The following is a 25,680-nucleotide window of genomic DNA, read 5'->3' as shown; positions in this document are numbered from 1 at the left end:
AAACTGTTATGTACTGTATTTCTTTGAAAAAGCTGCTTCATTTTTGAATAAAAGTTCTGATGTTTCAAATGATCTTTATTAGTTTCATTAACAGATAAAACAAGTATATGGAGGAAAATAATAAATCAGAAACTCAACATGCAATGACTCACCAACTAAATATTCAAAGCCGATAGAAAATCAACCCAAGAGTAGTACACACATGATCAAGTCTGTCACACTATCATTGGCTTACTTATTCTAAAATAAATTTGACAAATTTCTGTATAATTATGTCTTTCCACATAGTCATGGAATATATATACGGCTTTTTTTAAAGCAAGAATAGGAAACCTGTTTTGGTTATGATATATTATGAGTATGTGTGGCTTTTTACAAGAGGCCGCATGTGCCCCCACCTGACCTTACGTTCCCCATCTTAGATATCTTCAACAGTGTAAGGTTAAACATTTGGTTTTCAGGATTAACTGTAAATTGGAAATGTTACTTAACATCTCCACACAAAAAAAAGCCAGTTGCAAACTAAAATAAGAATTCTGATTTACTGACAAGCGGCTGTCTATGAAAGCGGTACAGGATGGTCATGCACAAAAACGAGAGCGCTGATCACGGTTTCGGCGGCCACTAATCGCATTCGAGCAGGTGCCCGTCGAAGTGGGTGAGCACGTGGTTCTCGAACACCTTCTGGTCGCAGTCCAGCGGGAACTGCTCGCTGCACATGGGGCAGATCTTCCAGTGGCTCTCCACGTGCTCCTCGAACTTGGACTGGTCGTAGTTGGGCGGGAAAATGACCTCACACAGCGGGCATCGTTTCATGTCCATGCTGCGAGGACACATACGGGGGAGAAGGGGAAGCATTAAAATTGTCTTCAGCAAAAGTGGCAGAAGTACGTTCGCTCTGAAGTACATATATTTGTTTTGTTTTTAAATACTTTCCTCACTAAAATGAATTTTAACTCATTATTCTTTTCCAGCATATTATTACAACATAAATACTGTAGTTTACAATGTAAAGATTGCCTCATGATGTCTGTTTCTGGCCACTAGGGGGAAGTACAGTACAAACATACTACACAGACTACACTATTAGTTGATTTTTGCAGAGGATAAAGAATAGATGCCCGTGAGTATTGTCGTATGCTGTCTGGATGTCTGAACAAATGTAAATATAAGTTATCATACATTTGCTGCTGTTTAATAAATGTCAGGTTTACCTGTGACATTTATTAAACACAACAAAAAGGAGAGAAGACGCTCAGTTCAAAGCTCACGAGGTGAGAGGAGAGGAACTGACTGATACAATTCACTACTGCACTCTCTGAAAAAAACATCCCCTCCTCACCCTCTCTTTTTATTTGGTTTCAACGCCCCTACTTACATAGGTGTTCCAACCCTAATAATGCAAATGCAAAACATAGTTGGAACACAGTGTTGTTGATTGTCTGTGTGTGTGCATGTGAGTGGAAGATTGCGGAGTACATGTGTGGTCAAATTTGCAATCATTTCTTCACAGAAAACAGGCGGCCTCAGCAGACTTGCTCTAACCATTCTGCTGCGTTAGATGTTCTGGTTCTTGTGCTTCTCGAGTCATCTTCTGTTAAGATAACATATAGCTAGGCTATGTGAGTGTGGATCACAGCAATGCATTCTTCATTGCAGCAAAAGTATGATAACTTGTATTTCAAGTAGTGTATATTCAAGTAGTGAATATGAGTAATTTCCCCTCATCTGTGGTAAGCAAGCAGCCAAGTGATGACGTGTGCAAAGCAGGGACACAAGGTAGTAAAGCGTCTGATGCGACGTGGGTGGGCCGCGGTGGGGAGGGTGTTTGCGTGGCAGAACAAACATGTTACATGTGTTACAATGTGTAGTGTTCGGGAAGCACGGCAAACTGGCTTGCTGCTCATGAGTGTTACCTGGGATCAAAGCAAAAGGGAGATTGTCCGTCATTCACAAACGGGTTGGGGGGTTCAGTTGCGGTGGGCTTGTCGTTGATGTTAACCTGAGAGGTAAAACAAACGTCGATTACGCACTGAAAACACTGATTACGCCGGTTGAATTTAAGTCTCACAAAATTAGGTGACTTGTGTGAAATCACCTACAATATTGATTTGAACTGCAAATTGGGCCACTTTTTAGGACGTTCAACTTTGGAGGTTTCATTGTACATGTCAATATGCAACCCAAAGTGCAAGTTTAAAAAAAAAAAAAAAATAAATAAAAAAAAATAAAAAATAAATAAATAAAAAGATATTCTGTTTAATATTACATTTGTGGAATACGAGTTAAGCAGCAAAATCCACCGGTTTTTATCAGTATCAGAAGGCGGCCATTTTGCCACTTGCTGTCGACTGAAGATGACATCACAGTTGCACAGGGCTCAGCTGACCTTTTTTCTTAATCTGAGCTGTGATTGGTTGGGCTGCCCCTGACATGGCTAAAAACTGGATTTTGCTTCATCACTCGTATTCCACAAGTATAATATTAATCAGAATGTTATGTTTAGACTAATGAGGCCACATATAACCGATTATTATCAAGAAATGTTGAAGGTCGACTTCCTCTTTAACTCATTCACTCCCAGCCATTTTCACTGAACCCCCTTCGCTCCTGGCTGTTTTACTGGATTTTGACTGATTTTACAAGGCCCACAGAATATTGTATTCTATTGCTATAAAAACGTGGAACCTACCAAAAGAAAGATTAGGGGAAAAAAGTATGTATCTGTTTCCGTGTTGCAGCAATTAGCAGTAGAATATAGCTAAGTTTAATCAATATTCACATTCCTGGTGAAAACAATGTTAAAAAAAAGCTTGTCGCAACATGGCCCTGGATGATCTCTTATACTCTTCTGCCACCTGCTGGCCGTTTTTTGTAATAAATACCATTGCTTTAAGCCACCTCTTCATGTATGCTCTTGCATACAAAATCATCAAAAACGTATGAACACGTTTTTGGGAGTGACGGACAGTATTAAAAAATAAACGTGTTTTCATGTTTTGGGGTTTGAATGAGCTAAGCAATAACCAAGGAGAGGCTGTTACATTGTTGTTGTTGGTGTTGCTCGGCGTATCGTCGGGCTCCTCCCGGCCGTCGGGCCGAGACTGGTGGCGGGTGGGTTGGATGCACACCACGTTGCTGTCCCAGGAGGGCGGGCCCACAGGGGGGAGGCAAAGCAGCTGCTCATCCGACAGCTCGTCGTCATCATCTGCAGAGAGCACATTGCCAGATACAGCTACCGTGAATGAGGAGGGATTTGGTTTTGAATCATGTACAGCAGTGATTCCAAATTACTTTTTGTCTTGTGGCAAATACTCTTTATGTGCACTGAACATTTGGCTAAATTCCAATTTGTAAGATTTGACAGGCTCCATTCTGTTTAATGAAGTGGACGTGAACCGACCTTTTGAGTCAGAGATTGAGGAGTATGGGTTCCCAAAGTGCAGCTTGCTGGGACTATGAGAGACCAACAGAGGGGTGGGGGCATCCGGGGCGTACGGCACCGGGTACTGCAGGAATAAAGGCACGCTGGACTGGACGTTCTCCGCGCCGGCTTTCCCGCTGGCCCCCTGCTCGGCATTCTTGTTGCTCTTCTGGACCTCCTGGAGAGGAAAAGGCAGGGATGGCAGAACGATGTCAACATACTGTACAAAGTGTCACAATTATTTCATAGTCACTAGTTTGTGCATTTCTTTCAGAATTTAAAAAACATTTGCCACATTCTGTGATGTGTTTTCGACAAAACACACTTTCCACCCTCTATTTGAAGAATCCCTGAAATTTGCCACTTTTAGGGGGTCTGTGTCTCATAAAAATGAGCCAAGATTCACCACACCCCCCTACTGGGGGTCCATTGCTGGGTATGAATTTTGTTACCATGACAACATGGAACAGAGTGAAAGAGTTGCTACTTGTTGAGCCCCAAATCTAAAACTGCGACTGCGTGTATTTGTGAAGATTTGTGAAATTGTTATATCATGTACTGTAGATCCATTTAAATATGTTGTCGGAATTTTGATTGCTAAATATTTTCAATTTGAAGCCTATTTAATTTTGTTTGTCTAAGACACAAATCGGGCAAACATTTGAGGTGCATTTGATTTTTAATAGACCTGGTATAATGAAAAAATAATCAGGTGTATGCTTACAAAAAATCTATATAATAATACATGTATTGATATGGAGGCGTCACAATTGATATTGCACATTCATTCATAAAGTTTCTCACAAAGCCGTTTCTTGCTCTGTACACACATTTCGACAAGACACGACGGCACTGGTGGTAAACCGGAAGTGCCGCTAAAAGCACAATAAGAAATCATTTTTACCATCGTGCATAATAAAAATATAATTTGACTGGTTTTCATAAAAATGTATGTTAGGTAATGTAAAGTATCGGGATACGTATTTAAGGCCATGTATCGGGATACACGTGTATCGCAATATGTATTTTATTGTATTGTATCGTGGCCACTGTATCAGGATTAGTGTTGTTCCGATACCGTTTTTTGGCCCCCGATACCGATTCCGATACCCAACTTTGCAGTCAGTATCAGCCGATGCCGATAATGTCCTAATACCTAAGTTGTTTTTTTCCTCAACATGAAAAATCTGTCCTGCCATTGGTTCGGAGCATTCAAAGGCCAATGAGATATCTTGGCTCGGCATGCAGTGAACGCGTCACACATCAGTGAATGTCGTGCACAAGCAAAGACACAAGGTGCTGCATCCAAAGTCCTATATTAGCATGGGAAATAATGGTATCGGTATGTTACTTGTTAAGTACTCACCGACGCTGATACCACTGTTTTAATGCAGTATCGGGGTCTATGCAGATACCAGTATCGGTATCGGGACAACACTAATCATGATACACATTATATCATTAGGTTGTTCGCAATGCCCAGCATTAAAAAAAAAATTTTTTCTATAATTCCTTTTACAAAAACTAATTACGTTTTTATTATAATACCAAATATGTTATTTCTATATGTAAAATGATTACTGTGTTTTAATTGCAGTATTTATAATAAACTAAATCAAACAATTGTTTTATAAGTGAAATGAACTTATTTTAATTAAGCAATTTTAGGTAAAAACACCTAAAAGAATGCAACAAATATTGCAAGACTCAAACATGAAAATGCTCAATAGGCTGAAATTAAAAAAGTTGGCCATCATAGGCCCAGTTATACTGATATTTATATTTCAAGTGTTGAAAAACCTTTTGGGACACCCTGTTTCGTCGTTATGTTTTAAGCTCCTCCGGTGGGTTCTCATAATAGGCTTCGCCAACATTTTCAAACAAAACAAAAAAAAATAAACAAAACTCATCCCTTTTCAAAAGCACTGGGACCGCTTTGTTTGACTGATGTTAGGCGCAGACGCCAATTGAATTTACAGTCTACTCCTCTAATTGGCTCATTCGGGCCCTCTAAAGCGGCCCCAAACATGATTTCAGGGCATTTTAGGCCTTCGTCTCGCTGTGGTCCAAACGGGCGGAAAGGAAAATAGGAACACATTCACTTTTACAATTAAGAGACATTTCACGCGCGAGACCAGATTGGGGGAAAATGGCTGCTGTTTTTCGGGAGGGATTTTTAAGGGTGGAAGGAGTCTATAAAAGAGAAAATGCAAGTGCTTGCAAAGCACCTCCAGTTTCTCCTTGAGTTCCCTCAGCCCCCGGACCTTCTCGGCTACCTGGCTCTGGAGCAAACAAAGGAAGAATGAGCACACTCATCTTTGCTTGTCCTTCGTCTGTCATGCACTCAACGCAGTGACTGACGTGAATTGCGCTACACTACAAAAGATTCCTCTGTGCCGAGCGCTGATTTATGCGCGGTGGCGCTCGGAGCCAAACAGCATGTTTGAGTTCCTCACAGACACCAGGGCAAATATCCGCCTGCCCACCCGAGCCAAGCGAAGCATTAGGACGGCAACTGGAGAGGACCTTTCCGAGCCAAGCTTCACTTGTCTCCAGCGGTGAACATAAACAGCCGTAAAGTGTTGTCTCGCAGACGGGCCTGCTCATAAACAACAATGTCACAAGGATTGCGCTCAAGGGAAGATGTAATCAAATGCTGATCCTCTCTGAGCTTACATTAGCTTACATGGAGGACATGACACTGGGATGGCATGGCCACATGAAGACTTTTTTTTTTTTTTTTTTTTTTTTGCTAACATACAAGTAATTATTTGAGCGGGCCACCATGGTGTGAAATTCCAAAATAAAAGCTGTTCTCCAAGTCCATACACAAACTTTGCAATAAGCCTTTTGGAAATTGTCCACTTTTCTGTGTTTTCTCAGAAAGTCTCTTTAAAATTAAAATCAACAAGCAATCAATTATCAAATTAAATACTATTTTAATAATCGAGTAATCACTGGAGCCATTTTTTAAATTTAAAATTGTTCAAATCTTCTGATTAAAGTATATCAACAGTAATTGTTTACTTATTTTTGTAGTCCTTCAAGAAAGAAGATTGATTATCTTCTGTGTTTAATTAAAATAAGACATTTGCAAACATCTATTTTTACTTTGGAAAACAATGACCGAACCGGTAGCATCAATCCCCCTTTTTGTTTTTTTGTTTTTAACCAATGACTAGTTAATAAACTTGCAATCAGGGGAAAAAATGCTTTTTGTAATACACTTTAAATGCAAAATTAAAATAAACCAGATTAGTCGATTGAATAATCGATAGATTAATCAATTCTAAAAATACTCAATAGTGACAGGCTGCACTATTCAATAAAGTCAACCTGATTTTATGTGGTCAAAATGCAAAAAAAAAAAAAAAAAAAGATAGAAAGGCCATAGGTTGCACCCACCATGCAGCGATCTTCCTCTGACGCCAGCTGCAGCTTGAGATTTTCGCTGATCTTTTGCTGCTCCTTCACTTTCACCGCCATCTTGGCAAGCTCATCGTGCATCATGCCGCTACGGTCCTTCGCCTCCTGCAAGATCAGCGAGAGGTGTGGGAAAAAAAAATGTGTCTAGATCTTGCACAGGGAAGCGTTGAAGCTTCTTACCATCAACAACTGCTTGTATTTCCTGTATTTCGAATGCTTGTCAGAAGCCTCTCTGCTGATGCCTTTCAGCTTCTCCTGGATGAGGGCCTCCAGCATGGGCTCTGCAGAACCAGGACTCCCTGTGAGGGCCATGAAGGCTAATCAGACAGTCAAACAAGAGTGAACAGATGGAAAAGCCACCAGCAACTGGCAAAGCAGTGACGTGCTTGTGTTTCAAAGTGACAGACTTACCTGGGACAGATGTGTCTGGACTCACTGATGCAGGTACTGTTGTTAGATCTTGTGCCGAGTTTCTCTTCAGCTCCTAACAACAAGAGAAAAGGCGCATTTCCATTATTGTAAATGACGCTAAAAGAAAAAAAAACATGAAGAAAGTGCAAAAGTGTGAAAGGTCGAGACTATCCTGCCAGTAAGCGGAATGGAAACCTACCCCTTGCTGCTCAGACAGTTTGAGCACTTGTTTTTGTAGCCGAGTGCATTCCTTGTATTTCTCCTTGTAGTGCTCAGCCGCCATGTGCAGACGCAGTTTCAGGTCCTCCACCTCTCTCTGCAGCTCTGCCATGAGAGCCGGGTCTGTACAGACTTCCTCGGCTTTGGCCTGCTGAACGTGACATGTTTGTTCAGATCAATGTCAATTATCATTTAAAATTGTAGGGGAGGTGGGGTGAGGGGTGGGCGGGACTACATGATTGACAGTTATAATGGAAAAGTCAAGAGGCGAGTACCGTAGTACAATGCGGGCAAATGACACAGGCCATGTCAAATGTTATTTTAGTCTGTGCTGTGAGACGCAATCAGTGAATGGTCATAGTTTGGAGCACCCCGAAAAGAATCGAAATCGAGAATCATTTGAAGCCGGAATCGAAATAAGGAACTGAAATCATTCAAATTCAAATGATGCTCAACACTGCTCTATGCTATATTTTGTTCTCGGTCATTTGGGCACCTGCCGGTGACTACTACATTTCCATTAAGTACTGTCTGTGCCATAATTCTACGTGATGACGTTTAATACACCCACTGGCTGTGCGAAAGCCGATATTATATTACAATCTCGAGTGCAACCTGTGCACCAAACGAACAGAGGTAGTGTGTGGGAGGTAGATAAAAACAGAGGAGCTAATAAACTTGTTGATATTCGTTATTATTTATCATTTTACTCTTGTGGAGAGAGGGATTTATTTATTTACTCATTATTATTTTTATTTTATACACTTTTTTTGTGCTGTTTTTTGTTTTGGTTATTGTGCTTGAAAATTATAAACTAAATAATAAAAAATTAAAAATAAATTAAAAAAGCATTGGCTAGTGTAAATTATGATTGGATTGTGAGTGAGAATAAAAATAAAATAAAATAAAAAAAACAAAACAAAAAACAGTGGCCTAAAATGGACTGTGTTCAACTTTAGAGGTTAACTGCAACAACATCCAAAATCAGGCTGCTGAGTCATCATGAGGTGGACGGTGGACTTCACCTTATCATTTACATCAAGACGTAAGTAAGTAATAAATTGGCACCTTGCTGTAGTGACTTACTGCCTCCTTCTTGGCATCCTCCTTCATCTGCTCCACCAGGCTCTCCAAGCGCCCACAGTGAGCCTGCGCCTCGGCTTTGGCCTGTCGCAGCGCATCGGCCTCCAGCTTCATGTGATACAGTTCGGACATGGTGCGGTCGCGGGTGCTCGAGGCGTCCCTCAATTCGGCCGCCAGCATGGTCGTCTGCTGCTGGTTGGCCTGGAGCTGCTCCTCTTTCTGACGCAGCTGCTCCTTCAGGGTCTTTAAATCTCCCTGTCACGTGCAAAAACACATTCTAGGAAATGGGGCAAATGAATTTCACGACAGTGAATATGACTTATTGATTGGCAGTGCGTACAAAGGGGGAAACTTTGGCCAGGATCTCTTTGTACTGGTTCTCTTTCTCAGTAAGGCACATCTGCAGGCGTCCCACCTCCTCTTTAAACTGAGCAATGGTGTTGTCTTTGTTAACGTCCACCGATTTCATCACCTGCAGCTCCTCACTCAGTTTTGTGTTCTCCAGCTCCCGGTTTTTAAGGTGAATCTATGCAAACACAAAAATCAAAAGAACATTTACCCCATGTATAGAACCAATAATCATTATAATAAGTGCATGTTGCTTTCAAAATAAATGTACCGTGACTAACAGTGAAATAAGAGAAGATTGGGTAGAGTCCAGCTGCCAGTTATCGTGCAAGTTAAATAAAATGTGGGATTTTTTTTTTTTTTTTTTTGGCCCATTTCCGTAGTGACTGTGCAGTTTGTGGCAATCCCATTTCCTTTGCAGTGCCCACCACAACAAAGACCCACAAACACCAGACACAGCATAAGACGGCCCAATATGGCAAGCCCGCTTTGGATGATGTTTGGAGGAAAAAGCGTGCTAAATAATCACAGTAGTTTAAAAAAAAAAAAAAAAAGTTCAAAACAGACCTCCCTTTTGAGGCAATCTAATGTTGTCAGAAAAATCGTAAATTGTACGCGACATATAAAGCTGTCACTGAACATAGTTGTCAAGTAAACCGCTGCCAACCAAATTGAGAAAATGATTATGTGACAGGAGAGCTCCTTGTTGCCACATCCTGGGATCTTGACATTCCAATGCTGCTTTTCATCTCCCAATGAGATCTTGTTTTCCTCAAGGAAATAATAGGAGAAAACCAGAAAACATTACCTTGTAGAGTTCCTTCTCATCTTTCTCGTTATTGAGTTGAGACTCGAGTGCTTCCTTGTCTGTTGTGAGTTTCTTCATTCTGTCCTTCAGACTACACAAAACACAACATAAAAAATATTTACCATATTTGAGTGATACAATTTTTTATAGCCACATTTTGAAAAAACATATATGCAACTGAATACTCTAATACTAATTAAGACAGAACATAGAAAATGAGCTGCCGTTCATGCAAGTATTGCAGTTATTTACAAGTCCAGCTCGGTTTCCTTTTGGAGGCCTCGCTGGGTGACTCCAATGAGGTCTTCCTCCAGCTGTAGAACCCTGGATGTGGCTTCTTCCAGCCTCCTCTTCACTTCCTCCTTCTCTTCTTGCAGGACCTTGGAAGAACTCTGCAGCTCCTGGAAAGCAGAAAATACACTGTTCATCAATGGAATGATTCTTAATAATAATAATAATAACAATAATAACATGCCCTCTTACTCTGAAAAACTTAATCAATTTTCATAATGTTTATCTTAAAAAAAGTTATTTGTTCAAAATAATTGCTTAATAAAAAGCATGTCTAAATAATGAAACATACTAAATCAAATTTTAAAAATGTCATTAAGAAACGGTAAACTGTTTTATTATTTAAGAGAATAATTTTGGTATCATATATTCACACCACATTAAAAAAAAAACATATAAAAAGTATGGCCATAAAATTAACAGCCACAAAATAAGTCATCGCTCTCTCGTGAAAGCTGTTTTAAAACGAGCAGATTTATGGCAGAAGTCATCCAAATGAATTCAAAGTGGCATTACAGACTTAATGGTTGAGTTGTAAAAATGCTGGATTGTGAGTTGATAATACAGACATACATATCTGTCAAAACTTGATTTATGCACCAGAGGCATACTTTAAAATAGATCTACATGTCTTTCACTAGGGGGAGCTAAGTGACTGTTTCGGGAGACTGGTTTAGCTTCTTAGTCAAAGCAGAGCAACATTAGCATGCAGCTATCTATGTATGTACTTTTTCTTTAGTGTGTATTCTTTGGTGCAGTAAAAGCACGACTCCTTCCTGACTAACTCCACATTACTTGATTTTGTCTTTTGAGCAGGGCGCAGGTCTCCTCCTCCCTATCGCACGCCTGCTGCAGACTCTCCTTGGCCAATTCCAGCTGCTCCATCTCCTGCTGCAGCAGGGCCACCTTTTTCACCAGCTCATCTTTCATTCGTTGGGTTTCCTCCACCTTTTGCTGCATAGAGAAAACTTGTTCAACTTGTTGAGCTGCGTCTCGGTTATAAATTATGCAGTAAGGCCAATTGTACGCTGATATTTTGAAAAGGTTTTTTTGTTTCATGTTCTGAATAATAAAATAATGCACTGTAATATAAAAACATAATAAAACCTAATAAAAGAATGCAAAGATTTAGACAATGCAGTATTTGTGCACTGATTGTGCCTTTAAGGGGTGTGGCCTCGTGGGAAATGTCAGGAGCTTTGACTCCAGCTTCGGGTGGGTCGTTTTCTACACGATTGGTGCAATGTAAATTCTATCTGATGCACCATTTGAGTGTCTTCATTCTGTATTTGTGTGTTTGGCCATTTGTCCTGCACATTAAAAAGCCAAAAAATGCTTCAGTGACAGAGGATAAGCCATATCTAAAACTCATGAAAAAAAAAAAAGCCCCACAAGCTTACAACACAAAAAAGTTGTAAGTTGGGGCACTTGGAACTCAAGGTACCATTGTATATATCAATGCACTCTCAACGGCACTAAAACATTTGCTATCCACATAAAAATGTGAAATATTTTGTTTTTTCTTTGATCTTTGATTTTAGCCAATCAGAAGTCTGGAAAACATTGATTTGTAGTCTGATTAAAAAGCAGTCAAACAAATGCCCAGTCTGTTGTTGTTTGCATGTGGATAAAATGCCCAAACAAAATACTATTCGGTGTTTACATTTGCATTCAACGATGCTGACTTCACCTCAAGAAAGCCGGCCTTGGTGGTGACCACCAGGATGTCCGAGTTGCATTCGTCCTCCACAGTCAGCAGCTCTTCCTCAGACGGGCTATTGGCGCGAAACAGGAAAGGTGTGCTGGCTCCACGAATCTCTCCTTTGTGGGTCACATAACAGAACTGGTAGAATTCGCCGTCGTCATTCGGCACATAGTATCCTGGAGAAGATGACAAAAAAAATATTCAAGAAAACCATAAAATATTGTATTAAAACACAAATGCCTCAACTCAATTACAATTAACACCAAAATACTCAGAGGATTTCTCATTCAACCATTTAAGAATGCATCTAACCTTTTGTTCATTCATAAAAGGTCCCATTTTACAGTATATAGCACTATGCTCTTACCCTGAAAGACCACTGTTCTGTTGACTGCGGTGCCGTCCACATAGTTCTCAGGGAGAGGGGACCACAAGAATGTATAATAGTCCCTCGCTGTGCTCCAGCCAACCTGCGAGACATAGCGGGGAATCTGTTCAAACAGACGCCTTCACCACATCAGTATAATATTACAACAATGGAGAAGCTAAAACCGGTGACTCGCTAGAGGCCGCACAGCCATTTTAGTGCGTCGTTATTACAGGAACTTTTTCATCACTGCGATGAGTGAGAGATGAGTGTACGGTACACACAATGTAAAGAAATGTTATAATTGAATGATTTTCAACTCATGGTCGTCATTGGCCACATGCTGTTGTTTATAACACAAAGAAGAAGAGGTGGCAGTTTTATAGAAAGCTGACTTGGAAATAAACGACAACTCCAATAAAACTATGAAATTCGGTTTTATGTGTTGTTAACCGATGGCTGATGATGTAAAAGTACAGAAAATTCATATTTAACTTCCGTCTGCTGCCATAAAACTGTCAAACAAAATCAATCAGAGGAGGAGGCTGGCTTTTAGTGTGCACCCTCACACATGGACACAAAACAAACCTACTTCCTTATTGTATTAAAAAAAAATGCTATATCATTTGAAAGCTATCTTGTTTATCTGTCTCAATGTATTCATGTGTAACGACGGATTGTGTTAAGCTATACATTAAAAACCTGGAGCTCCAACAGTGTCGGTGTTCATCAGAGCCAGAGATAGACGGCCCCCGTTTGCTACGAAACCCCCAGTTGTTAACCAGCGCACTTCCAGCCTCCAGCAGTAAAGAACAGGAAGCAATTAAAACATGCACATAGTGAGTTTATGTCATTACTGGAGGCGAGCCCCCACCAATGCACTCATTAGTGGCACTGGCTGAAAACTCTTGAGAGCAACTCTTTCACTTGCCTCAGACATGCCTACAATGTGTGAGTGTAAATAATAGACACTTACAGTCCACAACATTAGGCACACCAATGTGCTAGGTTTTGATTGACACCCAAGAGAGGTATACATTTAACAATGATTATTGTTAGGAGTCCAATTAACACGACATTGTACTTTTCTAATATTTTGTTTAACAGTTCTTTATAGAGAAAATACAGTTTTCACATGAAATACATTCCAAACCTACCCAAACTACAATATTGAGGGTGACACCATATAAACGGCTCAACTTCAGAAAACAGGTGAGCTGTGATTGGTCGTTACCAAAGCACTGAGCAACGGTGATGTCATTTTAAGTTGGCAGGACGTCACAAAATGGCCGCCCAAGACAGTTAGAAATGGTGGAAACGAAGATATCTTACAGATGTACAGTAAAAAACAACAGGTTGCTGCAGGAGTCCTATCTGTCAGAGTGAACACATGCAAGAAGTGTTTGTGAATCACATGGTGAGTGAGACATGTTAATTACAAAGCAGTGTTTGCTTTCTCCTCTCCCTCCTGACAAGCCGCCCAAACCCACACCTCCGAGTGCCCAGAGCAACACTAGTCACGCTGAATGGGAACTGTTCCAATGGCCAAAGGCTGAAATTGCAATGTGACAAAAACAGAAAAATGTCTAGTACCGATATAAAATTACAATGTTTGACATCTATTGACCTACGGGAGTAAATAAAGTTTTCTAAATGTGATTTACAGTTTTAGATTACCTCGTAGAGCAAAGTCTACAAAACAAGCATGTTAAGTGTAGGGATATAAATCACTTTTTTTTTTTTTTAAATTGAATGTCTTTCTTTCAACTCAAGCACTTAACCAGGTGCAGCATAGGCCATAAAAGTGAGATAAACATTATAGTAGGATCTAGCCCGTCTTGTGATGTAATAAGAGTACAAGTACTTCAAAATCATACTCAAATAAAATTTTCCCATCTCTGTACTTTATTTATAATTCTGTCAATTTTTGCCCTACTACATTTTCTAAATAAGATATGCACAGCAATGCATTTTCTCTCTTAGTTATTGATGCAACAAAATAAAACCATAAACTGCTCATTGGTGTAATGCCGGAACCGCAGCGAACAAAGCCTGTACAGAGCGAGACACTTTTTTTTTTGCACTCACCCATGCGCATTGTCACCACTGTGTGTGTATTTTTATTTATTTTTATTCACAATGCTACCTCGTTTCTTCCATCAGGCCATTAGCCTGGTGCTAAATCGCCATATGTTGAGCTACCACTAGCTGACTCACTCACTCTCTTGCTCAGACTTTACAGGGGCTGCACATGCGCATGATGCACAGCACAGGAAGTAAGGCACTGGGAAATGTTCGGCATCGACTGGAGTACAGAAAAAGAGAAGTCCAATAAAGCATATTTTTAACCGCAATTGAAATAACTTAAGATTTCCAGCCCTTGAAAACTTTAGTACAATGTCAGTCAATGTAGAATGGAAACTCTAAAGCCCATTAGGTTATTCCATACTGAATGCAACAAACAAAAGGGAACATACACCTCATAAGTCAAACATGACTTTTGAATAGTCGTTAAAAAGCACGTCATGCAAGACAATGTACTTCAAGACAGCTCAGCTGTTACCTTTTATTTGGCTTTCTATATCTTATTTCATATGTTATTAAGTTTCAAATTTGTAACAATTGTGCTCACAAAAACCATTTCAACAGACAACAAAGTCAAAACTGCATTGATGCAGATGAGCATGTTTTAAACTTGTACTATTTAGACAAATGCCGACAGAATAGTAGTACACATGATTATAAAAAACATAGGACACAAAGTGTTCTTGGCTGGGAGGAAGCACTGAGTACTAACATAACACTGCATCAAGGTTATCGGCAAACATGCCAAAGCAAGAACTTTGGCAGCAATCATTCGTCTGTCAACACTGGCAGAAAGACGGTCTGGATTTTAACATCTATTCTAACTTGGCTGAGCAGGAGGAGTTCTGAATCTGCTTAGACCTCACCTAACATCAGTATAATCTAAGCAAACACAGTTATACTGTACACAATTCATTGCATCACATTAGTTAGCTTTGTTAAAATAGCAACGTGTTTTTCCATTATTTTTAATCAGAAATTATATTGGTCACTATTACATTATACTACTCTTTGTAAGAGGTTGTTTTTAAATACCGGACATTGTTAGTCACCTTGAAGATGCCAACCCAGTCCTTTGGGTGTGGCTTGATGAACTGCGTGAGGGTATAGTGACACTCCAGTGCAGCATGAGGCAGGTAACTTTTGCCTACATTCTGGAAGATGACGTGGGCAAAGTTTGATGTGTCCATGTTGTTGTCTAATAAAGGCCCGTCCACGTTCAGCGCCATCAATCAGTCAACAATGGCTGGAAGAGATTAAACAAAACAAAAAAACAATGAGTAACAAATATCAAAGATAGTCACTTAAAGGCACGGTCTTCCGTTTTCACTCAGGAAAATACACTATATGAATACAGGATGTATACCCATGAACTCCTTCTCAGTCTACACCTCTGGGCTCCTGTTAGTGTGTGGTGGTGATTTTTTTCCTAAACGCCCAGCCCTGCAGCCTGTATTTTGCCATTTTGTGTCTTTTTTGTCAACAGCAGTACGTTTCTTTGGACAGACAGTTGTTTATCCCTCCAGCCAATCGCAGAGCGAGGGGGGCGGGGGGCGTGTCACAAACAGGGCCGGGCGAATTTGTCAGCTGCATGACGTCACTCCCGCGGCAACTTGACAGCACGCACTGTGTTTTTTTTTTTTTTTTTGGATAAACACCAATCACTGGTTAATATAGAGTAATTGGGGGGATGCTTTTGTAATACACTAATGCAAAATTAATCAGATTAGTCGATTAATCGATTGAATAATTGATATATTAACCTATTGAAAAAAAAATATTCGATAGTGAGAACACTACACGGCAGTAAATACAGTATTGGAGCAGTGAGCTACTTTAGCACCCAGGGAGCAGTTCATGGTATTATTGATGTGCCGCTCAAGGAAGCAACAGTTGTGGGTCTGTCACTTCCTCTCTAGTTCTACCCACACTTCATGAAGCTGATGGGTGTTTTTTGTTTGTTTATTTGTTTGTTTTTTTGCCTACATTCATCTGCCAACCGATGACTTGAACCGGGATCAGAACCCACAGGAGCAGGTTACAATCTTAACCACTTGTCCACGGCTGCACCGACTGACTTGTGTTTGGCTTCAGCTAGCAGTGCAATCGTGCAACAGTCTTGCCTTTCAGCCAAATATAAACCTTTCATCACAAGGTTACAGTTACACCCGTGTTGTTGCTTTGATATGAATGCATGGCAGGGATCAAGTGTTCATGGGAGTGTTATATGTCAAACGCCAACAATCTTTTTCAAGGCAACAATATCCACAAAAAACTTGCCATCATGACTACTCTTCAATTTTAAAAGACACCTCTTAAAATTCAAGTCTAATGTACAGTTATTTGCAAATACAGTGGCGCCATCGCATGCTCTATGCACATGCTCGATCTTAAAAAGTTTTCAAAAATATGGGCTGTCGCTTTGGTTGAGTATTTGCTTTGTATTCCCTGACACTTTAGTGATGTGAAAAAAAAGGCAATTAAGGTACTGTAATGCACTTCTGCAAAATTGAGAAAACTTGCAACTTGGGAGCTGCTGTTGGCCACAACTCATGTTAAGTTATGTCATTTTTGTTTTGTCCTTTTATACTCAAGTGGATACAGTGATGTTTTTCTTTGATGTTATAAAATGTGAAGAGGGTCCAAGTGGCTACGACAAAACATGTTCAGATGAAAAACGTTCAAAATTCACTTTAATGATTTTTAAAACATTACTTACGTCGCCGAAATAAATAAGAAAGACAGGTCTTTATGATAAACCCACGCGTTGAAATTAAGCCATAGCCCTAAAACTATGACTTTCGATCTAAATACAGTCGAATGGGCGATAGCAACTTATGTAGGAAATCATCTTTTGACTACGGCGAAAATGCTATGCCCGGCGATAACTTTTGTACGTTGTTGTATAACAAGATCATATTCAAATGTCGAAACTTGACATTCCAGAAAGACCAAGTACATGGCTGAAACTGACAGGCGAGGCCTAGAGCGATAAGAGACAACTCAGCGATTAGCTGGCTAATGTTAGTCTCATGTTTACCAAGAAAGGATCGTCCGTCGATTACACGATGATGGGAAACGAAACATCTGCCAACTACATCATCAAGCCACTTAATATTGTTCGTAGTTAACTCAATTTTTATCTTGACAGCGACTCGTCGACTAGACGGCAGTTAGCTAACGTCAACAGTTAGCAAACGCCGACTTTTGGGCTTTCAAACATACATATCAAACACGGCAATTTTTTTTCCCGAACGACGCATTAACAGCGAAAAAATCCTACATACGTAATACATACCCCGTTCCCATGCTGAATAACGACTTCAATCGTTATGTATCATAAAAAATGACTGTTGACGCAGTTCAGTGCTTCCCCGTATGCTCTTCCTGGAACAATAACAAGCGACGTCATTTCCGGGCAGTAGTGCGCAAAGTTGTTTGTAAAACCCGAGTAAGGATATTATCAACGAATTTGGTTGCAACGATATGGCCACATTTTTTTGTTTTTGTTTTTGTTTTGTTTTTATCATTTTTGAACTTTGGAGAAGCCTTAATAAACACAATTTAAACATTTTGAATGTAACAAATATATATTTTCGATAGATAGAATTAATAAAACTTTTAATATCATTTATTTTACTGTTAAGACAAAAAAATATTGTACATCAAAGCGATAGTGTTAATTAAAAAAAAAATCACATGCGTGCTTATATTTTCACGCGCAGGCGCACACGCACTTCAACCGCTGACCAACGCAGACATTCGAACCCGCCCCCGAAGCTCATTGGCTGAAACCTGGGGCGTGCTTGTGAAACACCTTATTTGATTGGCCGAGATTTCTGTCATTGACACGCGTAACCTTGCGTCATTAAGTTGGGAAGAGGAGACAAGCATGGCGGCCGTGCTGAGAGGGAGTCGGTACCTAGTCGGAAGGCGGTGCAAGAATGTTCACTTTGCGATTGGTAAGGATTTCCAGTTGAGACTGTGCAGGCGCTACACTTACTTGTTGACTGTTTGCTTTCATAGACCCTAATAGTTTTGCTATAAACGCTTAAAGAGAAGTTTGAGTACATTTTCGACACACTGTTATGCTAGTTAAGTGGGCTTTTGCCCTCATTTACATATTTTAGGAGTTTTTGCTTTTTCGATTTCTCCTCATTTGCCAACTAATGCTAGTTTCTCAAAATTATTGAAGAAAATATACCAACCGTGATGACATTATACATTACTTATAGAAGAAAATAGCTAACATGTGCCCCTGTTTGACTCATCTCATAATGCGATATTATGTAATATCTCAACTACTGTCAGGACGGCGCTTTAGCTATAAGGTCCGACGTTTTAAGTGGGAAAAAAAAGTTTTTTGTTTTAAGGCGTAAAAACTTTTTTTTTTTTTCCCCCTCTTTACTTACTATTACTGTATGCATGTATCGTAGTTGTTGGTTATAATTTCCAACTTACCCAATTTTTACTCCATGTTTTTTTTTTTTTTTTGATAGTTGTGTGCTAATTCACGGTGTACATGATTGCCATATATGCAAACACAGATTGAGAATAATTTGTGTTATTTTGTGTCTGAGACTTCTGACATACTGCAAACTTTGCCATGGTAATTAATGCAACTGTCAAGTAGGGTTGGGTGAATAATTTGTGTTTGTCAGGACTTTTGTTAAGTAACATATCCTTGCTGATGTGTATTGTCTGCGCTAACAACATGGCTACAGAGATGCTATAGTTAACAAAAGCACAGTTGAGCCACTTCTGCGCAGTATTCAGTAACAATTTTGACCCCTTGAGTGGCTATTTTTCAAATAAAAGTTACTTTAAAACCTGCTAAGAAACTGACTACATGGAATCATTTTCAAATCTTTCTTCGTATGACAAGAAAGGAGTCTGATGGAATGCACCACAATTTCACTCGTGCTGACCATATTGCAAAGATATGGTGGCCTTTATAAGCCACCAATCAGTGATAAGGCAACATTTTGGAACTTTTGACCCAAGGTAGGTGCTTCCAAGATCCTAGTATATTGCAGAGGGGACACGATATGTGATGTCTTTGGTGCCAGATGTAGCGTAATACTTGAATACATATACACTCGATTAAGATAATTTTTTAATTTTTCGCAAATGATGAAGAAAGAGTTGCTGTGAGTGTTGTCTGTCTACATGTGTTGCTGCACGTTTATGTTCAAATACCTGTTGCTTAATTGGTCATAACACCGCAAACATTGATGCTAGTTTCATTAACCCAGCTATGTTTTCATTAATCCAGCAGGCATTCATCAAACAAAATTAAGACTGTTACCGTCCACAGATGTGCATGTGGTTCTATTCATATATTTTCTATCAAGTTTTATCATTTAATCTTATTACCTTTTTGAAATGGATTAGCAAAACTAAATGATGTTACAGGAAAGCTAGTTTTCTTGGCATCCATGATAATAAGCTAACCATTATTTTTTTAGCCTCCACGAGGTCAATGGCCTCCAAGACACAGGTGGGCTTTATTGGCCTTGGAAATATGGGAAACCCAATGGCCAAGAATTTGCTGAAGAACGGATACCCAGTCATTGCCGCAGATGTCTTCCCAGAGTCCTGCAAGGAAGTTCAAGAGCTGGGTGCCCAGGTGGGATAGTAAAGATGTTTAAACTTCTTTTTTTTTTTTTTTTCATTTTAAACTTCTTCCACCTGTTTGTTCTCTTCAACCGTCATGACTCTTGTGCATTTCCTCAGATTGTTGAGAATCCTGCCGAAGTGGCTGAGAAGGCTGACCGCATTATCACCATGCTTCCGTCAAATCCCAACGTTATTGACGCGTATACTGGCACCAATGGGATTCTCAAGTATGGCTTTCCGTTTCTCCTCTTCCCTAATAACTTGCATAGGGTTTCCAAAGCCTTCATTTAACAAGCCTCCCCCTGTTAACAACAGGAAAGTGAAGAAGGGCTCCTTGCTCATTGACTCCAGTACAATTGATCCCGCCGTTTCGAAAGAGATGGCGGCAGCTGCTGAGAAGATGGGAGCAGTTTTTATGGATGCACCTGTGTCAGGAGGTGAATTTTATGTGCAGTATTTAACGGGAATATTGGCGGCATGCACGATTCCGTAGTTGCCTGTAGGTCATAATTGAAATGTTCCAACTGCGCAAGAGGGAGTTTCTTCTACCTTATGGACATTTTTGAGGATGTGGTTGATGTGCTGCTGTTGAGCTGAATAAGGTGGGTGGTCTAAAGCTGCGGAATTTGGCAAATATTTTCTTAACATTTTAGGAGGTACAGTAAGTTCTGATTTGTTTTCTATGCATGTTATAGATCAAGTATTGTCTAATTTGACTGTAGTTTTTCGTTTTTTAATGTTTCATGTGGGGTTAACCTCACAATAGTATCTCAATTAAGAAACAGGAGGCTGAAGTTCTCTGTCTGATTTCAATCACCATGCTAAGATCATAGGAGGCAACCTTTTGTATGTGCATCAGTAAAATGTACAGTGGCGTGGCAATTACAGTAGAATCCTATATGGTTAAATCATAAATGTTTAAAAGCACACATGGGAACGAGTCAGCATGTGTCTTCTTGCTGATTCTTCATGTGAAACAATGTCAGTACCAGATGAGAAAATTTAAACTGCCATCTGATTTTTCTTCAGAGTGGAATGATAACGCTTCTACTAGTGCAGGGGTCTTCAACCTGCGGCTCTGGAGCCACTAAGGCTCTTAAATCCTTCTCTGTGGCTCTATTAAAAACAATTAGCAGTTTGTTTGTTTGTTTTTACATATTTATTTTTAGTTTTAGATATAATATACTTTTAACTGAATTGATTAAATAAAAACTAATTGAATATTACAAAATTATTAAAAATGTCAGAATCCAAATCTTTGAGTTGTCAGAAAATTAGAAGCGAAAGTTAGATAAGTTTTAAAAACTACCTAAAAAATTCCATAACATGACCATAAAAAGACCAAAAAAGCAGAAAATTACCATAAAATATCCATGAAATTGCCAAAAATGTCAGAGAATTTATTTTTTTAAGGCAGAAAATAAACTATTCAAAAAAATGACTATAAAATGTCCAAAAATTAAAAGAAGAAAAAAATGTTCATGAAATAGCCAAAAATGTCAGAAAATTCATAGCTAAAAAGGCAAGCAAAATAATGTTTTGAAAAAAAAAGCCATAAAATATCCAAAACAAAAAGGAAGGAGAGGCAAAAAAGTTATCATATGTCCATAAAAATGTCAAATGGCAGAAAAGTCTGAAAAAATTACACGAAAAAAATCCCAAAACAGAAGATGAAAGGTGGGGGGGAAAAAAAAAAAAAAAGTGAATCTCTAAGTATTGGAAGCTACATATTTTTCTGTTATGGTGCAGTTTTAATTAGCTCTTGGGCCCTAAGTACATTAAACTAATATTAACACAATGTTGAAATGTTTTGTGGCTCCGGACAGATTTTTTTGCTATTTATTTAGCCTAAAATGGCTCTTTTGACAGGAAAGGTTTCTGGCCCCTATATCCTATTAGTATAACCGGTTGAGATATAGTCATTTAACAACAATCTCACAGGTAGAGGGAGACTTGCAATGCATTTGAGTTGTAGAAAGTTTTTTGTGATAAGCAATTGAAGCAAAGTTTCGTTGTATCATGCCAACCATCTGGCTTTCCATTGGGAATCTGTTTTGAAAAGTGAATGCTTAATTGGCTTACATCACCTACAACCAAATTATACGTTGCCAAATTGCTCATAAGACCTCATGGAAATCTTGGCTTTTTTTCCATTAGCGTCCTGTAAACTCGATGACTGATTCCAACATTTCCTGGTACTCGTGTGGCTTGCTTTAACCCCATATGAACCAGCAACACTTTAACGACTGTATTACGTTTAGTGAGGGTTCAACTTTCATGTGACCCGATTGTGTGCTCTCATTTCTTCCTTTATAAGCTTCGTTGAAATGTGTAATACTGTAAAAGTTTCTCTTAAACGTATCAGTATATTTGGTTCTAGTATCTAAATGGATTTTTTTATTTATTTTTTTAGAATAAAGATGTCTAACTTATACTGTAGCAGATATTCTTTACCTGTTCTTTGGTTATACTGCTCTCCCGAGACAAAATCTGTCAGTGAGTGAGTGAGCGAGACAAATATGAACCCGCTTGGCGATTTTCTGAGCACATTGATCTGATTTGCCCCTGCCACTTTTTCATCCATCCATCATCAGAACAGTTTGAAACTGGCAACAAACCGTGACAATCACCTGATTTCCATTGTTAGGTGTGGGTGCCGCCAATTCAGGAAAGCTGACTTTTATGGTGGGAGGAGCCGAGGAAGAATTTACTGCCGCCAAAGAGCTACTCAGCTGCATGGGAGCCAACGTGGTGTACTGTGGTCAGGTTGGAACTGGGCAGGTAGGAACAGTCGACATTTTCTGTGGTTTCTTTCCCAAAATTACATTACATCAAATAAGTAATGTTCAAGTTGTGAAAGAGTGTTTTATCAATCACTGGATTACAGGCTGCTAAAATATGTAACAACATGCTCCTCGCTATTGGAATGATTGGAACGGCTGAAACGATGAATTTGGGGATCAGGTAACCGCATCTGACAGTTGCTATGGCAGCAATCTGTTCCGAAATGATCTCATTTCACACCCTTGGTAAATGAATGTTCCCTCATTCCAGACTTGGTCTCGATCCAAAACTCTTGGCTAAGATCCTAAACATGAGTTCGGGCCGATGCTGGTCCAGTGACACCTACAATCCTGTACCTGGAGTGATGGAGGGAGTCCCTTCTGCAAATAACTACCAGGGAGGCTTTGGCACTCAACTCATGGCGAAGGTCTCTTCACTTGCTTCTTCAATTGTCATGTTGACCTCCGCATTCTTGAAACAAAAAGTGACCACTGAAGTTTCAGCAATGCATTTTTGAATCCTTTAACTGAGATTTTCATATCGCCGCTGCTATGTGAAAAACGTGTCCAATTTTTACATTTTTATGTTTTTGGGATGAAACTGAACGCAGACATCCCAATAACAAAATTTGAAGAAAAAAATGGACATAAGTGTTTTTCACATAGTGACGATATGATGTCATGCATGACAGTTTGAGCGACTAGCATACGCTGAAATGAGTCTGTTGGATATACACAAGTGAATATAATTTTATTTTGGTCAATATTCATGTTGGTGAAACATGATTTTAATGTGTGCAAAAACACGAGTCACATTCTGAATTTATAAGTTTCCACTTTATTTATTACCCTTCAGGATGAAACTGATCATGTTTGAAAATGGGAGCCCAAAAAGCATTAACTATGTGAAAATGATTGTTTTTCATATTTTTGATTCAAACGCCATAAAAGTAAGTAAAGATAACTTCCCATTTGGAGTTTGGGTGTATTTTGCACATAAATGCCTCAAAAAACAGGATTTTCGTGAAAGGATGCTGCAACCTTCATACCAAATGTCCAAAAATCAACTTAACTGATCGACTGCTGCTGTATATGTCCGGTATCAAGTTATCAACAGAAAGCTTAGGGTTCTCTGCAACCCCTGATTTAATTTAAATCTACATCAGTCCGCATATGAATAAACAAGAAGCCATAATAGAGTCCCTCGTGGTATAAGCGGAACATCCTTGTTGCTAGGCTAATGCTAAAAGGATGCTTCTGATTGGTCAGAATTACTTTGCATGTCCTCTTTGAAATGCATGCGGCATTTGTGGTTGCAAAATGGATACCAAAATAATGATGAAAATAATTAAAAATACAATCATAATTTCTCAAAATAATTGAAAATTTAAAGCTTGAATGAGCTACTATAAATGGAAAATGTATACAGAAAATAAATAAATAAAAACCAAACATTACCCAATTTTACATTCGATACATCATTGAAAAGTATTTGTAATGCCGTTTCAGGAAATGTACATCTAAATTTCTTAGATTTGATCCAGGTGTTTTATTTTGTGGTGGTGGGCCACATTTTATCAAAAAAATATATTTTCCCCAGTTTCAAAGTAGTTAGAATTAGGGTCCATCAAAATGATCATTTTCTTCTGATGACTGAATTGATTTCCGTAGAAATCCTACTAAAACGTTCATGAGAACAGAAATACAAGGTTTGCTGTCTTTTACAGGATCTCGGTCTGGCCCAGAACACAGCCACCAGCACGAAGACTCCCGTTCCACTCGGCTCCATCGCTCATCAGATCTACCGGATGATGTGCGCCCGCGGTTACGCCAGTAAAGATTTCTCCTCCGTGTTCCAGTTCCTGCGTGAAGAGGAGGGACAGTAATATGTGCTTCCCCCTCTCCGTCCCATGTGAGCCTTATATTTAGCGGGCCTGTCGGCGCACAGGACCGCTGCCATATTGTAGTCTGGGGGTGCCTTTGGGGACCCAATGAGGACTTTTCCAAAGTTGTCAAAGACAAAGCGAGATGAGCTCCCAAAACAAACTTTTACGCAACACTCCTTTCTCTGTTGGATGCGACACTATCCGACATGCAGAGGATTTGAAAGGCTGCCTCTGTAATAGCACTTATAGCACGATTTGTCACGTGTCAGGTGGAGGGTTTTAGTTACAAGAATGATACAGTGTATTTCTCGTTTGCAATCATTTTATGTTACTCTTTTCTTTATATTCATTGGCAATGTGACTAGCATAGAGTGTCATATAAATATCTTGCAAAGAAATAAAAACAAATTTCTCTGTCTCTTATGATTTGAATTCTAAAATATGTTTACGTACTACGTGAGTTTCCTGCCAATAATGAATTGCATGTTTTTATAGCAATAGAACACAATATTCTGTGGGCCTTGCAAATTCAGTCAAAATCCAGTAAAACAGTCCTGGAGCGAAGGGGATTGCTTCTGTGAAAATGACTGGGAGTGAAGTGAATGGGTGAAGGAGCGTCACAAGTTGACCAACAAAAAAAACTTTCCCTAAACAATTCCTATGATTAAAATGTACACTGTTGTTTTTTCTTTCTTTGCTTTTTTTTTGTCTGACCTTTTTCGAAACTTTTGGAAGCCATGAGTCATTTTATCTTGACTTTTTCCGCGGCATGTTTCTGATCTGCTCCTCCGAAGAGAGCCACTGAGGGGCCAGGGTGCCACAGGTCATGCGATCACAAGACAACCCCATAAAAAGTCCATTAAGCACTGTAGGCTGAGAGCTGAGTTGTCAACTGCTTGATGGGTACTGCAAACACAGCAGTACTTTGCTCTCGGGCCTGCTTGCGTGATCTCACGCCAACTCGCACCCGTTTATGCTCAACATGGGTTCGTTTTTGCTTCCGGCGTTGGCGTCAACCCTTCCGTGCATCCTGGTATTTGTTAGCTAGATCACATTTTAAGTTGCTGTTTTAAATCAAATGTAATAAGTTTTTATTAGCTAATTAAAGTGGAGGCCCCCCCCTCCAAAAAAAAATAAAAAATTCAGCAGTTTTTAATCAATATCAGAAGGCGGCCATTTTGACACTTGCTGTCAAGTGAAGATGACATCACAGTTGCTCAAGTAA

The 25,680-nt window shown here is 39.4% G+C and overlaps 2 protein-coding genes across 5 annotated transcripts; one reads left to right on the top strand and one right to left on the bottom strand.

Moving 5' to 3' along the window:
- Positions 1-54: 54 nt before the first annotated feature.
- Positions 55-17,626, bottom strand: tax1bp1b (Tax1 (human T-cell leukemia virus type I) binding protein 1b). 3 transcript variants are annotated; one of them, XM_077528120.1, is made up of 17 exons: positions 17,466-17,626; positions 15,220-15,413; positions 12,083-12,185; positions 11,701-11,891; positions 10,806-10,964; positions 9,972-10,120; positions 9,720-9,810; positions 8,904-9,089; positions 8,567-8,818; positions 7,461-7,631; positions 7,262-7,334; positions 7,031-7,167; positions 6,830-6,955; positions 3,404-3,602; positions 3,045-3,208; positions 1,917-2,002; positions 55-823 (listed from the first exon to the last, which is right to left on the bottom strand). In XM_077528120.1, the coding sequence occupies exons 2-17, from the start codon at positions 15,394-15,396 to the stop codon at positions 625-627; spliced, it is 2,463 nt and encodes an 820-aa protein (XP_077384246.1). In that variant the 5' UTR covers positions 15,397-15,413; positions 17,466-17,626; the 3' UTR covers positions 55-624. The 3 variants fall into 3 exon arrangements, with proteins under 3 accessions (XP_077384246.1, XP_077384248.1, XP_077384247.1); XM_077528122.1 differs by having other exon boundaries at positions 7,461-7,628; XM_077528121.1 differs by lacking the exon at positions 17,466-17,626 and adding an exon at positions 17,208-17,375.
- Positions 17,627-17,964: 338 nt separating this feature from the next.
- hibadhb (3-hydroxyisobutyrate dehydrogenase b) lies at positions 17,965-24,878 on the top strand. 2 transcript variants are annotated; one of them, XM_077528126.1, is made up of 8 exons: positions 17,965-18,129; positions 19,636-19,796; positions 19,904-20,013; positions 20,102-20,223; positions 22,434-22,567; positions 22,674-22,750; positions 22,841-22,997; positions 24,297-24,878. In XM_077528126.1, exons 1-8 carry the CDS (start codon positions 18,060-18,062, stop codon positions 24,453-24,455), a joined length of 990 nt encoding a protein of 329 aa, XP_077384252.1. In that variant the 5' UTR covers positions 17,965-18,059; the 3' UTR covers positions 24,456-24,878. The 2 variants fall into 2 exon arrangements, with proteins under 2 accessions (XP_077384252.1, XP_077384253.1); XM_077528127.1 differs by lacking the exon at positions 17,965-18,129 and adding an exon at positions 19,057-19,171.
- Positions 24,879-25,680: the final 802 nt, after the last annotated feature.

This window comes from Festucalex cinctus, chromosome 7 (assembly GCF_051991245.1).
Source record: "Festucalex cinctus isolate MCC-2025b chromosome 7, RoL_Fcin_1.0, whole genome shotgun sequence".
In the NCBI taxonomy this organism is placed as follows: Eukaryota; Metazoa; Chordata; class Actinopteri; order Syngnathiformes; family Syngnathidae; genus Festucalex; species Festucalex cinctus.
This window is presented reverse-complemented; position numbering and strand designations above follow the sequence as displayed.

Coding starts and splice junctions, on each gene's coding strand:
- tax1bp1b (XM_077528120.1), bottom strand. CDS start 15,396: ATGGCGCTGAACGTGGACGGGCCTTTATTAGACAACAACATGGACACA. Junction 10,965..11,700: donor CCAAGGCCGGCTTTCTTGAG/GTGAAGTCAGCA, acceptor TTCTCTATGCAG/CAAAAGGTGGAGGAAACCCA. Junction 7,632..8,566: donor AGGATGCCAAGAAGGAGGCA/GTAAGTCACTAC, acceptor TGTCACGTTCAG/CAGGCCAAAGCCGAGGAAGT.
- hibadhb (XM_077528126.1), top strand. CDS start 18,060: ATGGCGGCCGTGCTGAGAGGGAGTCGGTACCTAGTCGGAAGGCGGTGC. Junction 19,797..19,903: donor TTCAAGAGCTGGGTGCCCAG/GTGGGATAGTAA, acceptor GCATTTCCTCAG/ATTGTTGAGAATCCTGCCGA. Junction 20,224..22,433: donor GGATGCACCTGTGTCAGGAG/GTGAATTTTATG, acceptor TTCCATTGTTAG/GTGTGGGTGCCGCCAATTCA.